The 16,314-nt window shown below is 38.3% G+C and overlaps 1 protein-coding gene and 1 pseudogene across 1 annotated transcript in view; both read left to right on the forward strand.

The window, feature by feature from the left end:
- Positions 1–16,314, forward strand: part of AK9 (adenylate kinase 9) — a 117,369-nt gene that overhangs the window by 26,845 nt on the left and 74,210 nt on the right. Inside the window, exons 11-15 of the mRNA XM_068550841.1 lie at positions 2,513–2,607; positions 6,163–6,302; positions 6,383–6,563; positions 10,431–10,575; positions 12,131–12,251. Coding sequence (XP_068406942.1) covers positions 2,513–2,607; positions 6,163–6,302; positions 6,383–6,563; positions 10,431–10,575; positions 12,131–12,251 — 682 coding nt within the window. The remainder of the gene's footprint in view (positions 1–2,512; positions 2,608–6,162; positions 6,303–6,382; positions 6,564–10,430; positions 10,576–12,130; positions 12,252–16,314) is intronic.
- On the forward strand, positions 3,276–5,681 carry LOC137769696 (alpha-2-macroglobulin receptor-associated protein pseudogene; annotated as a pseudogene).

Raw genomic sequence — 16,314 nt, forward strand, 5'->3', positions numbered from 1 at the left:
GCAACTTTCAAATAGGCAATATAGTACTATCAACTATAATCACCATGCTGTACACTACATCCCCAGGACTTATTTATTTTATAACTGAAAGTTTATACTTTTGAATTCCTTCAACCATTTTGTCCACCTCGCATCCTCCACCCCCCACCTCTGGCAGCCACCAATCTGCTTTCTGTATCTATAAGCTTGTTTTTTTTTTTTTTTTAAATATCTGCATTCTGATTTAAAAGTTGTACACACTCATGGCTTTAAAATAACCAGAAAACACAAAAGTATAAAATACAAAAATAATACAAAATAATATGCATCGTAAAAATTACAAAATACAAAAATATACAGTACATAAAAAAAAATAAAAACAAAAAACATACAATACAAAATAATACAAAAATACATTACCTATTTCTTAAACACCTAATAGGTGTGCAGCATTATGATAAGCTCTAGGGATACAGATGGGAAGGGGTCAGATGAGTCCCTCCCCTCATACAGTATCCATTATGTTGGGAGAAAATAAATATTTAAAGGGCAGTTTGTGTTATCATCCGGGAGGTACAAGGTACTATAGGAGCTCATGGCAAAAGGACAGGACCTAATCTCGTGAGGAAGGCCATGTGTCTGTAATTATTTCTACATTGAAACTCTAAGGATGAGTAAGAATTAGACCGTGAGGGCTGGTGAGGGGAGGAAGGTGGGACAGTGTTCCAGGCTGAGGGAAGGGTCTGTGTGAAGCCCCAGAGGCAAAAAAGAGCATAGTGAGTTCTAGGAAGTGAACGCAGGACTGGAAGATGGAGGAGTTTTTAGGGGGATGGAGTAGGAGGAGTGGAATAGTGCCAGAACTTTAGGAATAAGCAGGGGTGGCATCAAGAAAGGCCTCATAAGCCATGCTGAAGAGTTTAGACCTCATCATGAGAGAGTGGGCTGCCAGTGATAGGTTTTAAGCCAGAGAGTAAAATGCTTCTACTTCCATTTAAGAAAGATCCCTCAGACTGCAATGCAAAGGAAAAACTGAGGAGAAGCAGGTTGGTGGGAGGAAGACTAGTTCTGACTTTTGCAGCACATCAGATAAGAGATGGTGGTCTAACCCAGGGTAGTGACTGTGGGAATGGACAGAAGACAGTCGTGGGAGCTACTTAATGTAGGAGGACAGGGAGAGAGAAAAGTCAGAAGCAATGCCCAGATTTTTAGTTTGATATGGTTGGTGGCCACATAAGTAATAATGCTGGTGGTGCAACCAAATTAGGGAGAAGCTCCTCACTTAGAATATGCCCTTGCCAAGATCATCCGTGATCTCCTGATCAAAGCCAGTGGTGACTATTTGGTCTTCATCTAATTCACCTAGAAGCAATATTTGACCCAGCTCATCACTTCTTCCTTCCTGCTCCTTTCTTCCCTTGTCTTCTGGGACCCCACACTACTATAGCTCATTCTACCTCTACACTCTACATCTCTAACCTCTAGAGTTGGAGGATCCCAGAACTCATTCCTTGAGCACTCTTCTCTGTCTACCCTCATTTCTTAGGAGACTTCATCCAACCCAATGGCTTTAAAAACCTTCTAAATGCTGGCAACTCTTAAATTCATATTACTATCCCAGACCTTTCCCCTGAATTTCACTTGTATAATCAACTGCTAATAAATATATCCAATATATCCAATTGGATGTATAATTGTCATCTCAGATTAAATGTGCAAGATAAAACTCCTGATCCGCCATCACCACCACCCTGCCCCAAATACACTCCTCCCACAGTTTTCCCCTCTCAGTATATGTCACATCCATCCTTCCAGCTGCTCCTTTCTTTTTCTCATATCCCACATCCAACCCATCAGCATATACAGCAGGCTCTTCTTCAAAATATATCCAGAATTTGACTACTTTTTACAACCTGGGACACACTTTCCTCAAGGTAAAGGGCAGAAGTTCCAATAGGCCTGGTTGAAATTTGCCAAGCTTATTAAGGCCCTGGCCGGCAATGGCACCCTGGCACTTCTGCCCACATTCTATTGGCCAGAACAAGTTACATGGAGAAGCTCAATACCAATGAGATAAGGATTCTCACATAAGCTAGGGAATTAACAAGGGAAGGGCATGAATATTTGGGGACCAAAGGGTAGACTCTCATGGGTTGAATCCTGTCCCCAAAAATATATGTTGAGGAGCTAACCTTCAATACCTATAAGTATGACCTTATTTGGAAATAGGATCTTTTCAGATGTAATCAAGTTAAGGTGAGGCCATAGTGAATTAGGATGGGTCCTAATCCAGTATGGCTGGCATCCTTATAAGAGGAGAGACGCATGAACACAGGGAGAAAATGGCTATGTCACAACAGAGGCAGAGATTGGAGTGATGCATCTACAAGCCAAGCAACACCAAACATTGCCGGCAAACTACCAGAAGCTAGGAAGAACAAGGAAGTATTCTTCTCATGAGCTCATGCCTTTTTCAGGACATTTGAGACGTTCAAATGCCAATGTATTAAAAGACTTGTTCTTTAAATTTAGACAGTTATGGATCGACTTAAATATCTGAACCTAAAAAGAGCAGCTGTTTTAACCAAACTTCAGAGTGCAGAGGAAGAAATTAATGACACAATGGAAAATGTAAGTTATTTTTAACTGTTTGAAAGTCTACCCTTTCACTGTATGTTGTGACCTTAATTTGTATCCTTTCAAGGTTTAAAAGGCTCTCAGGATACTTTTATAAAAATGGATTTGATTTTTGGGAAGCTGTAATATTGGCACAATATTCTTGTAGACACTAAACACAACAAAAGTTTTGAAACAAAGAAAGACAATAAAATCAGAACAATCAACCACAGGAATAATAAGAAATAAAGAAACCCAAATTCAGTTTAAAAATTTTGCAGCACCAAAGAAAGCAAAGACATAAAAGCCCTCAACTCTATACTCATTCATTCCCCCAATCATTCAACCAATTTTTAAAATAACTACTGTGTTCCTGGCCCTGATGTATTGTGGATGTGATGGTGATCAAATTATAATTGCCAAGTGCTAAAAGGGCTACCAGGACTTTTAAGTGGAGGATTTGATCTATTCTGGGAAGTTTAGATTCACCTATAAAAATAGAAATAAAAAAACTAATACCAGAATCATAAATAGATATTATAATTCAAATAAATTATGGTAATAAATTTAAGGAAAGAGGTCATTTTGTTATCCTGTACTGTGTAATCCCTAGATCTTAATGGGTGAACATAGCTGTAATATGTAACACGAACTGGTGCTGAAGAGGAGGAAAGGTGGGCCTGATGCACGCAGAAGCTCTGTACTGAGTCACTTCTTCTAGGTCATAACTGAAGGGAAAATTTAAAGTATTCAGAAAACCTGGGGGCTTTTCCGACCCGCAGTTGCCGGGGTCTCGGCTTCCAGACGAGGAAGAAGGCATCGCGGAGGGTCCGAGCGGCGCTGCGCGAGGTCCGGCGGATACCGCCGCCGCCGCCGCCGCCGCCGCCGCCGCCGCCGCCCGGGCGTGGCGGGCGGCGGGCCACGGCGGCAAGTTCTCGCGGGATAAGAACGAGCCCGCGCAGCCCTCGGAGCTAGAGCCCAGGTCGGGGGTAGTTCCGCCAGGAGAAGCTGAATCAGCTGGGGGAGGAGGCCCAGCGGCTTAATCTTTCTCCTGTGAAATTGTCCGAGCTCCATGCTGATCAAGATACAAGCTTGAGCTTCAAGATACATACGCAAAAGGGACGAATTCAAGAGGAAGAGATTGAAGGTTGAAGGCTTAGATGAAGATGGAGAGAAAGAAGCAAAACTTAGCAGTCTCAGCGTCATCCTGGCCAAGTGTGGTCGAGACAGGAGAAACGACGCCCAGGCCGGCCGTGAGCAGCAACGTCCTCAGCCCCGGCGCCGAAGACCACAGCCTGGAGGACCCCCGGCTGGAGAAGCTGTGGCACAAGGCGAAGACCTCCGGGAAGGTTTTCAGTGAAGAACTGGACCAGTCGTGGCGGGAGTTTCAGCATCACAGGGAGAAGGTCCAGGAGAATAAGGTCCTTCTGGAGACCCTGAGCAGGACAGAAGAAATTAAGGAAAACGTCGTCAGTCCCGCCGACGTGACTCACGGCCAGGAGAACGTGCTGCAGAGCAGACACGCCGAGCTGAAGGACAGGCTGCGGGACATCAGCCAGGACTTCGACCACCTGCGGAAAGTCGGCCACCGGGGCTGTGGCGCCGAGGCAGAGTTCGACGAGCCCCAGGTGATGGATCTGTGGGACCCGGCCAGGTAAGCCAACTTCACAGAGAAGAAACTGGAATCCTTTTGGGAAGAGCTTAAGCACTTTGACACCAAAATCGAAAAGCATAACCACTATCAGAAGCAGCTGGAAATTTCTCATCACGAACAAACACGTGGTTGGCGACCGGGAGCGCAGCAGGCACGGAACAGAGAGATACGCCTTTTTGGAGGAGAAGACCAAGGAGCTAGGCTACAAGGTAAAGATGTATTGACAGGATCTGTCCAGCCGGGTCTCCAGAGCTCACCACAACGAGCTCTGAGGGCGTAGGGAGCTACACACAGAAGTGTGTAGCTGCAGCTGCTACATACTTCTGCTTTCTAGTTGACAAAACTATATAGCTGCGGCTTCTCAGCTGTCAGCTCCTCTGGTCTCTTCTCCCAGTCTCTGTGTCCTCGTGAGTTCATTTCTTTTTTCATTCCTCTGCTGTCATTTTTGCAAGGTTATAGGAAAAAAGCGAACACAAATGCATGTGTTCAGTCTGCCTTTAACCAGAGACAGTCCTGATCATTTTTACGGCTGTGATATCAAACTCGTTTGAAAGCTCATCTTCTCATCGCCCTGCAGTCCCCCCTAGATATGTAGCCTTGGGGGCTCAAAGTTGAGAGAGGAGCATGGTCTGCTATTCAAACACTTTCTCCACGTTTGGACAGGAAATAGGGATGATAAGGAAAAAGTGCCTGCTTCCTGACTTAACTGGGTACGTTTCAGCCCCTAGCTCATTGTCTGTGGACTCATGGAGAAGGGTGGTAGCCAAATGTGCCCCACCGACAAGGTTCTCAGTGTCATTCAGCTCCCCTAAGCATTGACAGTTTCCTTCCCATCTAGCTTCTTCCAGCCTTCAGGTGGGGACATCCATGCAACATCCCCGCAACCGGCATGCCTCTTTGCTCTCAGATGCTGCAGCAGTGCAGGCAAGACCAGAGCTTCCATTCTCATCTGTCCTCCACAGTCAGCTCTGGAACCAGCAATACATGTGAGATCCACGTCTGAAGGTGGGAGGGAGGCAGCCTGGACCTGTCCCCCTAGCAGTTGCCTACCATGTCGTTTCCCTCCAGTTCTCTTGTCCCCGCCAAGGTAGCGCTAGGACAGTGACCCTCTCAGCAGTCTGCAGTCGGTAGAGAAGTGGTTCTTAGCTACTCTGCAGGTGACGAACGGAGGATTGCTGAGGGAGACTTTACACTTAAGAAGAATGAAAGAGCTAAGTCAATGCAAATCTGCATGTAACATCTTCCTATTTTAAAACTTATGTAAATTAACTAAGATTCTGGTATGTTTTCAAACCTTTTCAATAAGAATTTTTCAGAATCTGTTTCCTGAAACAGATAATAGAAAATGCTCTATCCACCTTATGCTCATTCTACCCTACAAGGGAAAATGCTCAGTAAAATTTAAACAAGGTCTTAAAACAGAAATGAAAACTATTTGTCTTATTAAATTTTGGACAAGTGCAGAATGGTTGCAATTGAGAAAAAAAACAAAATTTCCTTTCTGAATTATTTCTTAAATAGTAGAACAGGATAAAATAAGAAATGAAATAATAATGTGAATTTCAGCCAAACTTATGCCCACATGTTATTTATTTATTTATTTATTTATTCATTTTTGGCTGTGTTGGGTCTTCGTTTCTGTGTGTGGGCTTTCTCTAGTTGCGGCGAGCGGGGGCCACTCTTCATCGCGGTGCGCGGGCCTCTCACTGTCACAGCCTCTCTTGTTGCGGAGCACGAGCTCCAGACGCACAGGCTCAGCAGTTGTGGCTCACGGGCCTAGTTGCTCCGCGGCATGTGGGATTTTCCCAGACCAGGGCTCGAACCCGTGTCCCCTGCATTGGCAGGCAGATTCTCAACCACTGCGCCACCAGGGAAGCCCCTATGCCCACATTTTTAATGTTGTTTGCTATTAACAGGATGAGCTGTTCCATACTCTTGCAGCTTGTAAACTTATTGCACCAAGATATAGATGGCAGAGAAGCAGATGGGGACGTACATGTCCGGTGACTTTAAAAGAAGGTAACATTTTTCAAGGATTGCCAGATTTTTCTGTAAGGTAAGTAAGATTTTCAGAATTTAATTTAAAAACTTGCCCATACCTCTTTTCAGTTGTTTATGATAATGGCATTTTTTAAGTTTTCTAGGTAAAATATACTGTCTTTCATCAGAAGAAGCATTAAAAACATTTTTATTGAACCCACGTCCCTATCTTCTTCCACCTATGCCAGCACCACCATTTAAAGTGTTCATATTTGGACCTCAGTCTTCAGGGAAAACAACACTTAGCAATTTGCTTGCAAAACATTACAAGGGAAAGGTAACTACTTAGCTAGCTAGCTAGCTAGCTTTCTACCTATCTATACTGGATTATACTTTGTGGGATTTTAGGACTTTTAGGATTTGTGCTCAGTTTTCTTTTTTTTTTTTAAACCCCCCAAACTCCAGCTTTAATAAATCATTCTTCTGATGCAGCCTGATAGGTGTTTCTTTATTCTTTTTTTTTTTAATTAAAAATTTTTTTTTAGCCGCACAGCGTGGCTTGTGGGATCTTAGTTCCCTGACCAGGGATTGAACCTGGGCCCTCAGCAGTGAAAGCACGGAGTCCTAACTGCTGGACCGCCAGGGAATTCCCTGTGCTCAGTTTTCTTAATTTTATACTGTCAACTGGGTAATTGTTCCACTGGGCTTGGAGTGGGGAAGGCGTCTTCCTTGCTGCTTTAGTGCAGCTTCCAGACCATAGCCACTCCCGAAAGTCCTCAGATTTGACTGCTATGTCACACAGACTGTGCCACCCATTACCTTTCTTGGTTTCACTCATCTCCTGTTCCCTGGGTTACACCCCTCCTGGCCCACTGACCCTTCCTCCACACACTCATTCCTGTCATAATTCTTGGTGATTTCACTATCTACAAAGATGACCCTCCCAACACCTTGACCTGACAGTTCCTTGACCCCTCCCCTCAATGATCTTATTCTCCACCCTCGGTAAGTGAAGAGAAATTACTTTTAGCTTAGACCAGAGTGATAGCAGTAGCGGTAGTAAGAAGTGGGCAGATTTGGGATATAATTTGAAGATAGAGCCAAAGGGTTTGATGAGGGATTGGAATGTAGAGGAATTATATGAAGGCCAGTGTGGTTGGAGCATGTAGTGTGAAAGGAGGAACGGCACAAGGTGGAGATGGCTGAAGATGTAGTCAGACAGTGCAGGCCCTGGGAAGGAGTTTGAATTTATTCCAAATGCTATTGAATTCTTTTAAACACAGGGGTAACATTTCCTACTTGCTTTTAACTTTTTTATTGTAAAATATGACAAACATACAGAAAAGTGAAGCTCATTGAAATATCACAAAACAAACCCCCAAATAACCACCACCTAGGTCAGACATTGAACCCCAGCACCCCAGAAGTCACCTCATGCCTCTTTCTAATATCAATCCTCTTACTCCTTCCACAAAGGTAACCACTGCCCTGAACTTTATGATACTCACTTCTGTACTTTTCTTTTATGGTTTTACCATGTAAGCACACATTCAAATACCAGAGATTAGATTAGCTTTGCATATTTTTTTAACTTTATGGACTTAAAACAGTTTATGTTTTTTGTGCCTGGCTTCTTTCACTTAACATTATAATTGTGATATTTATGCATGTTATTAAGTATAGCTATAGCTTATTTTTATTGTTTTATTGTATTCTATTGATTGAATTATATTATGATTTATTATCCATTTGAGTGTCAATAAAACTTAGGTTGATTCCAGTTCGGGGAATTGTGAATAACATTGCTATAAACAGTCTTGTACATGTTTCTTGGTGTATACATGCATATCTTTATATAGTTTGAAGGTATATCTAGGAGTAAAATTTCTGGGACATAAGGTATACATACATAGTCAACTTGTGTAGAAAATGCCAAACTGTTTTCAAGACTAGTTCTGCCAATTTACTATCCTACCAGCAGTGTATGAGAGTTCCACATTCCTGCCAGCTTTTGTTATGGTCAGTCTTTCTAATTTTAGCCATCCTAGTGGGTATATCTCACTGAGGTTTTAATTTGCATTTCCCTGATGACTAATGAGGTTCAACATTTTTTCATATGTTTTTCAGATATTTGCTTTTTGAAGTGTTGTTCACTGTGTTCAAGCCTCTTGCCCATTTTTAACTTTTTTGCATATTATTGGTAGGAGTTCCTTATGTTGTCTATATACAGATTTTTTTTATTATAAACATTATATTTTCTACCACTCTGTGGTTTGCCATTTCCCTTTTTAAATGAAAAATGCACCATACTATATTCATTTAAAGTAAGTCATTAAGTCCTGCCTACACTAAAGAAGAGGGGAATTAGGCTTCACCTTCTGAAGAAAGGAATATTAAAGCATTTGTGGACATGTCTTAAAACCATCACAGTATGTGTCAGACAAAAGATTTATAATTTTAAAATGTAAAGAGTTTTTACGAATCAATATGTAAAAGCCCCAACGGAAAATGATAGCAAACAGGCAGTTCACAAAATAGTTGATCCAAATAGCCATTACACATGAGAAAAAGGATATCACCTTGATAATCAGGGAGAGGCAAAAAAAACCAGATATATGTCATGTCAATTTCACTGTTGAAAAATCATATTAACAACCAATATTGATGTGTGGCTAGGATTGGGAAAGTACATTCTCATACATTGCTGGTTAGGGTATAATCATTAGGGATAGCAATTGGAAATACATATAAAAGCCTAAAATCTATACATATCCTTTGAACTATAGGTTTTTCCTGAAGAAACTATCAAAGACATATACATAACTATGTTCTTCATAACCTAGTTTATAATAACAAAATCATGTATATCTAAATATAATTGGTATTTTAGTTAAATATTAAGTTGTAATATATTCATCTAATACAATACTGTTTATCCATTAAAAATGATGGTGTGGATGTATTTTTGTTGGCATGGAATAAAGTAATATAAGCATATTGAAGGAAAAGCAAAATTGAATCTAGAAGTATGGAAATATTATTTAAACTTAAAAGGCATATATAAATCTAACATCCCAACATTCAGTATTAAGTATATTATCTGCCTAACAAAGGACTTATATTCAAAATATATGTAGAATTCTAAGGCAAAAGTTGAACATATGCTTAAAAACATATGGGTAAGTGAATGACCAATAAGCTCATAAAAAGAAGCTCAAAATTGTCAGTGATTAGGGAAATGTAAATTTAAACTGCAGTGAGATTTCACACCAACTAAGGTGGCTAAAATTTGAAAGATTCACAAAACCAAGTGTTGGTGATGAGGTGGAATAACTGCAATTTTCATACTTTGCTGCTAGGACTATAAAATAGTTTTAACTACTCTGGAAACAGTTTAGTGGTTTATTATAAAGTCAAACATACACTTAATCATATGACCCAGTAATTCTACTCCTCAGCATTTATGCAAGAGATGTGAAAACATAATGTCCACAAAAAGACTTTCTCTCAAATGTTCACTGGTACTTTATTTATAATAGCCAAAACTGGAAACAACCCAAATGTCCATGATGAATGGATTAAAAACTATGGTATATTCATACAATGATACTACTCAAAAATAAAAAGGAATAGATTACTGAGATATACAGTTACACGGATGAATCTCAGAAACATTATGCTAAGGTAGAAAAGCTTGGAAAAGATTATATACTGTATGGTTCTATTTATATGAAATTTTAGAAAAGGCAAAACTATAGTGACAGAAAACAAAGTGGTTGCCAGGGGCCAGGAACTAACTATAAAGGAGGATGAGGGAACTTTTTGGGGTGATATAAATGTTCTATATTTTGAATGTGGTCGTTGTCATGTATATATTTGTAAAAACTCATCAAACTCTATACTTAAAATGGGTGCCTTTTATTGTATGTAGATTATACATAAAAATGTTGATTTTTAAAATATACATCTAATTTGAATGTATATTACATGATCATACGTATATAAATATATATTTATATATATATTGAATTTCTGTGAAAGCAAGTACTCAAAAATCACTGAATTATGAGAATAACATACCTCAAGCAGCATTAAGATTTTTGAGATGGATAGGTATAGCTATAGAAATAGATGTAGATGAACAGTGTGCTTAATATTCAGAGTAACTTGTGCTTATGTTGGTTTTCTCAAATATTCTTTGCAGGTAGTTGACTACAATAAAATTGTTCAACCACGTTTTGATAAAGCCCTTGAAACGCTAACCAGAAATACTATAGCTGAGGCCACTGAAGCAGCCATTAAAGCTGTAAAAGAGCAGCTTCTCTCAGAACTACAAGCTAAAAAACAAGGTGAACTATCTTTTTAAAATGTGTGTTTTAAGCTTAGGTCAACAGTTAAGCTTGACTACCTGAAGGCAAGAACTTGGTTTGCTTGTCTTGATATCCCTGGCACCTTGCACATTGCATTGCAGCCTCTTAATAAGTGGTTGAAGGAATGAATATACATAAACCTGAATCTTACACAGAGAAAAAGATTTCAATTCTGGATGTCTAAGGAAAAGAATCAGAGTTTCCAAATTTAGATTTCTTTACTTTAATAGATCTGCTTGCTGGGCAGAGACTGAGCAGAATTTGCACCTTTATTTACACCAGTTGTGATGACAACACTTCACCTGACTCGTGGAGTTTGTGTTGTTGCTGCTGTTGCTGCTGTTGCTGTTGTTTTAGGCTTGTGTGTCAGCCTTGATTGTAATTAAATATTTCTATTTGGGGAATATTAATTTCAAATCCAAAAGTTATAAAACAATGAAACCGGAAGAAGACTTGGTGATCCATTAACACAATTCCATAACTTTACAGATAAGGAAACAGAGGCACAGGAGGTTAAATGGCTTCCTGATATATTCACCCAGCTGGTGGCATAGCTGAGACTTGAACCCTCGTTTCCGAAGTCCCAGAGATCTTTCTCTTGACCATTCTGCCTCTTCCTGACTCTCACTCTTTATCATATTATTTTAAAATAGACACAGAGTTTTGGTCTGGGGGAGGGGGGGCGAGTTTCTAGTTTTCTCCAGGAAAAATGAGAGTTTTCATTTCTTGGCTACTTTTGAAAATTTATTGATTGGCTTTGGTAGAATTTATATCTAGAGTTGGCACCCACGTAACTAGTCACATTAGAATACATGAAAGTAGTTTAATCTAAACATCTCTTCTTAATGGAATACTCTCAGTGCAGCAGTTCCTGTACACTTTGTGGGATCTTCCTCACATTCAAAGATCTGGATCCAAAATTTGAGATTAGCTCCAGCAATTTTAGACTAGATTTAACCACCACTGTTTGGATTTCCCAGAAGCTGTGGCAGTATACTGTCATACTATAACTATCCTACTATATAATCATCCTACTATAACCATCACTGCCTCAATTTCAAGTATTCTTTTCCTAATAAAATTTTCCTCATTACGAAAGAAATAATAGCTAAATTAATTGAGCATTTACTATATGTTGAGGCTATGCTAAATGCATTACATGTATTATCCTATTTGATCCTCATAATAGACCTGTGAAGTAGGTTGTTGTTGTTGTTGTTGTTGTTGTTTGAAGTGTTAGCAGAAGGATTTCTTAAATATTTATGTCTAGACTAGGGTGGCAAACCCAGTTGCCAAGAGGGACCAGGCAGGTAACATAAGTTAAGTAGCAAGTGGACAAGCTTTGTTTGCACCTTAAAAATGAAGTTATAAAATTATAACCTCACATAACCATATGGGTAAGGTAGGTATTTGTATCTCTATTTTTAGTGGATGAAGAAATTAAGGCTCAGAGGAGTTATATAATTTGACCACAGGCAGCAAGTTATGAGGATTCAAATCAGTGTCTGTATTCTTATCTCTTGTGTCTCTCAAGTGATCACAGAAACCTGGAAAAAGCACATGGAAGAAAAAGTCACTCATACTTACTCCCCAGAGATATTCACTGATAAGAATGTGTTGCATTCTTCACCCCTCTCTTTTTTCTATTCATATTTGTAATGATTAATTATGGTCCTATGGCATATACAAAGTTGCATTATCTCATTTTAAAATAATGCTTCTTTCTAATTAATATGTACTTATTGTCATAAATTTTGTGCTAGAGATCTAAATTCATTTTTTCTAAATGGTGAGGCAATTTTACAAATAACACTTATTAAATTATCCATAATTTTACTGGATGTTTGAAAGGGCAACTTTATCTTAAGTTTGTGTGTGTGTAAACTTCTGAACTTTCTGTGATTTGATCTTTATATTACAACCTTTAATGCAAAATATTATTAAAATCTTATGATGCGTTCTAAATCCAGTAATGCAAGTTCTTCCTCAAAACATTCTGTTTTAAAATTATTCCTGGGTATTCTTTCATTTATCCGTAAAGTGAGTACTTACTGGGTGCCAGGAGCTATACTAGGCTTTGGGATGCTTGTAGAATTTTGTCAAGTTTTACGGCAAATCCTAGTCGGAGGACTGTGATAACATTATACAATAAACTGATGAGAATTCACATCTTTACTATTAAATCTTCTCATGCAGACAGATTAAATCTCCATTTTTTGGCCTAATATTTGTATCCTTCCTTAACATTTTATAACTTTCTTCATGTATTGTCAATACTTTTCTTAATAAGTTTATTTCTAGAAATTTTTTCATTTTGTTACTATTAAATGGGATTATTTTTCTATTACATTTTCCAAGTAGTTATTACCTGTATGTTGGAAAGCTGTTTGATTTTTATGTTTATTTGTAACAATCCACCTTACTAAACTTACTTCCTAGTTTTGATAGATTTTTAGTTGAGTCTCTTGAGTTTTGCAGATAGCCAATCTTATCATTTGAAAAGAAGCATAGTTTCAACTCCCTTTTTCCCAATATTTATGCTTATTTCCTTTCTTGAATAATTATGTAGGCTAGCAGTTCTAGAATGATGTTAAATGGTGGCAGTGATAGTGGGCCTCAGTAAAGGGATTCTCGTCAATGTTTCTTCATAATGTTATTAAATATTTTTATCCAGAATGGATGTTGAACATTATCAAATGCCTTCTCAGAATCTATCAAGATGATCATAAAATTTTTAATCCTTTGACCTACTGATTTGATCAATTATACTAAAATATTTTCCAACACTAAGCCATTCTTGTATTTCTGATTTTCTGAATTTCTTTTGGCTGTTAATCTAGAATTTTTTTTATACTCATAAGTGTGATTCATTTATAGTTTTTGTGTGTGTGTGTACGTGCTCTATTTGTCAGAATTTGCTATCAGAGTTTCACTAACTTTTTATATAAACTGGGAAGCTTGCCATCACTTTCTATGCTTGAAACTATTTAAATATCAAGGAAATTACTTCTTACATGGCAGTGTTGAGCTTTTGCTAGGCAAAAACACATTTTTTGCCTAATAAATCTGCCTCTCTTGTTTCTTATTAGCCTATAAACAAGTAAGAGGGGCCAACCAGGTGCCTGAGAGATTATAAAAAACAACATAAAAAAGACCAGCGTTCAAATAACATACCATCCAAATGATCATCTAGATGATAAAGAATGAATTTATGATACGATTTCAATTTTCTTAAATTTACCAAGGCTTGATTTGTGACCCAAGATATGATCTATCCTGGAGAATGTTCCATGAGCACTTGACAAGAAAGAGTATTATGTTGTTTTTGGATGGAATGTCCTATAAATATCAATTAAGTCCATCTGGTCTAATGTGTCATTTAAAGCTTGTGTGTCCTTATTTATTTTCATTTTGGATGATCAGTTCTTTGGTGAAAGTGGGGTGTTAAAGTCCCCTACTATTATTGTGTTACTGTCAATTTCCCCTTTTATGGCTGTTAGCACTAGATATCAATTACAGGAAAAAAACTGTAAAAAATACAAACACATGGAGGTTAAACAATACGCTACTAAATAACCAAGAGATCACTGAAGAAATCAAAGAGGAAATCAGAAAATACCTAGAAACAAATGACAATGAAAACACGACAACCCAAAACCTATGGGATGCAGCAAAAGCAGTTCTAAGAGGGAAGTTTATAGCAATACTATCCTACCTCAAGAAACAAGAAACATCTCAAATAAACAACCTAACCTTATACCTAAAGCAATTAGAGAAAGAAGAACAAAAAAAAAACCCCGAAGTTAGCAGAAGGAAAGAAATCATAAAGATCAGATCAGAAATAAATGAAAAAGAAATGAAGGAAACAATAGCAAAGATCAATAAAACTATGGTTCATTGAAAAGATAAACAAAATTGATAAACCATTATCCAGACTCATCAAGAAAAAAAGGGAGAACACTCAAATTAACAGAATTAGAAATGAAAAAGGAGTAGTAACAACTGACGGTGCAGAAATACAAAGGATCATGAGAGATTACTACAAGCAACTATATGCCAATAAAATGGACAACCTGGAAGAAATGGACAGATTCTTAGAAAAGCACAACCTTCTGAGACTGAACCAGGAAGAAATAGAAAATAGGAACAGACCAATCACAAGCACTGAAATTGAGACTGTGATTAAAAATCTTCCAACAAACAAAAGCCCAGGACCAGATGGCTTCACAGGCGAATTCCATCAAACATTGAGAGAAGAGCTAACACCTATCCTTCTCAAATTCTTCCAAAATATAACAGAGGGAGGAACACTCCTAAACTCATTCTACAAGGCCACCATCGCCCTGATACCGAAACCAGACAAAGATGTCACAAAAAAAGAAACTACAGGCCAGTATCACTGGTGAACATAGATGCAAAAATCCTCAACAAAATACTAGCAAACAGAATACAACAGCACATTAAAAGGATCATACACCACGATTAAGTGGGGTTTATCCCAGGAATGCAAGGATTCTTGATTATACGCAAATCAATCAATGTGATACACCATATTAACAAATTGAAGGATAAAAACCATATGATCATCTCAATAGTTGCAGAAAAAGCTTTCAACAAAATTCAACACCCATTTGTTTTAAAAACCCTCCAGAAAGTGGGCATAGAGGGAACCTACCTCACCATAATAAAGGCCATATATGACAAACCCACAGCTAACATCATTCTCAGTGGTGAAAAACTGAAAGCATTTCCTCTAAGATCAGGAGCAAGACAAGGGTGCCCACTCTCACCACTGTTATTCAACATAGTTCTGGAAGTTTTAGCCACAGCAATCAGAGAATTAAAAAAATAAAAGGAATCCAAATCAGAAAAGAAGAAGTAAACCTGTCACTGTTTGCAGATGACATGATACTATACGTAGAGAATCCTAAAGGTGCTACCAGAAAAATACTAGAGCTAATCAATGAATCTGGTAAAGTAGCAGGATACAAAATTAATGCACAAGAATCTCTTGCATTCCTATACACTAATGATGAAAAATCTGAAAGAGAAATTAAGGAAACACTCCCATTTACCACTGCAACAAAAAGAATAAAATACCTAGGAATAAACCTACCCAAAGAGGCAAAAGATATATGTATGCAGAAAACTATAAGACACTGATGAAGGAAATTAAAGATGATACAAACAGATGGAGAGATATACCATGTTCGTGGATTGGAAGAATCAACATTTTGAAAATGACTATACTACCCAAAGCCATCTACAGATTCAATGAAATCCCTATCAAACTACCAATGGCATTTTTCACAGAAGTAGAACAAAAAATTTCACAATTTGTATGGAAACACAAAAGACCCCAAATAGCCAAAGCAATCTTGAGAAAGAAAAACAGAACTGGAGGAATCAGACTCCCTGACTTCAAACTATACTACAAAGCTACAGTAATCAAGACAGTATGGTACTGGCACAAAAACAGAACTATAGATCAATGGAACAGGATAGAAAGCCCAGAGATAAACCCACGCACATACGGTCACCTTATTTTTGATAAAGGGGGCAAGAATATACAGTGGAGAAAAGACAGACTCTTCAATAAGTGGTGCTGGGAAAACTGGATAGTTACATGTAAAAGAATGAAAATAGAACACTTCCTAACACCGTACACAAAAATAAACTGAAAATGGATTAAAGACCTAAATGTAAGGCCAGACACTA

This window comes from Eschrichtius robustus, chromosome 9 (genome assembly GCF_028021215.1).
Source record: "Eschrichtius robustus isolate mEscRob2 chromosome 9, mEscRob2.pri, whole genome shotgun sequence".
Taxonomy (NCBI): Eukaryota; Metazoa; Chordata; class Mammalia; order Artiodactyla; family Eschrichtiidae; genus Eschrichtius; species Eschrichtius robustus.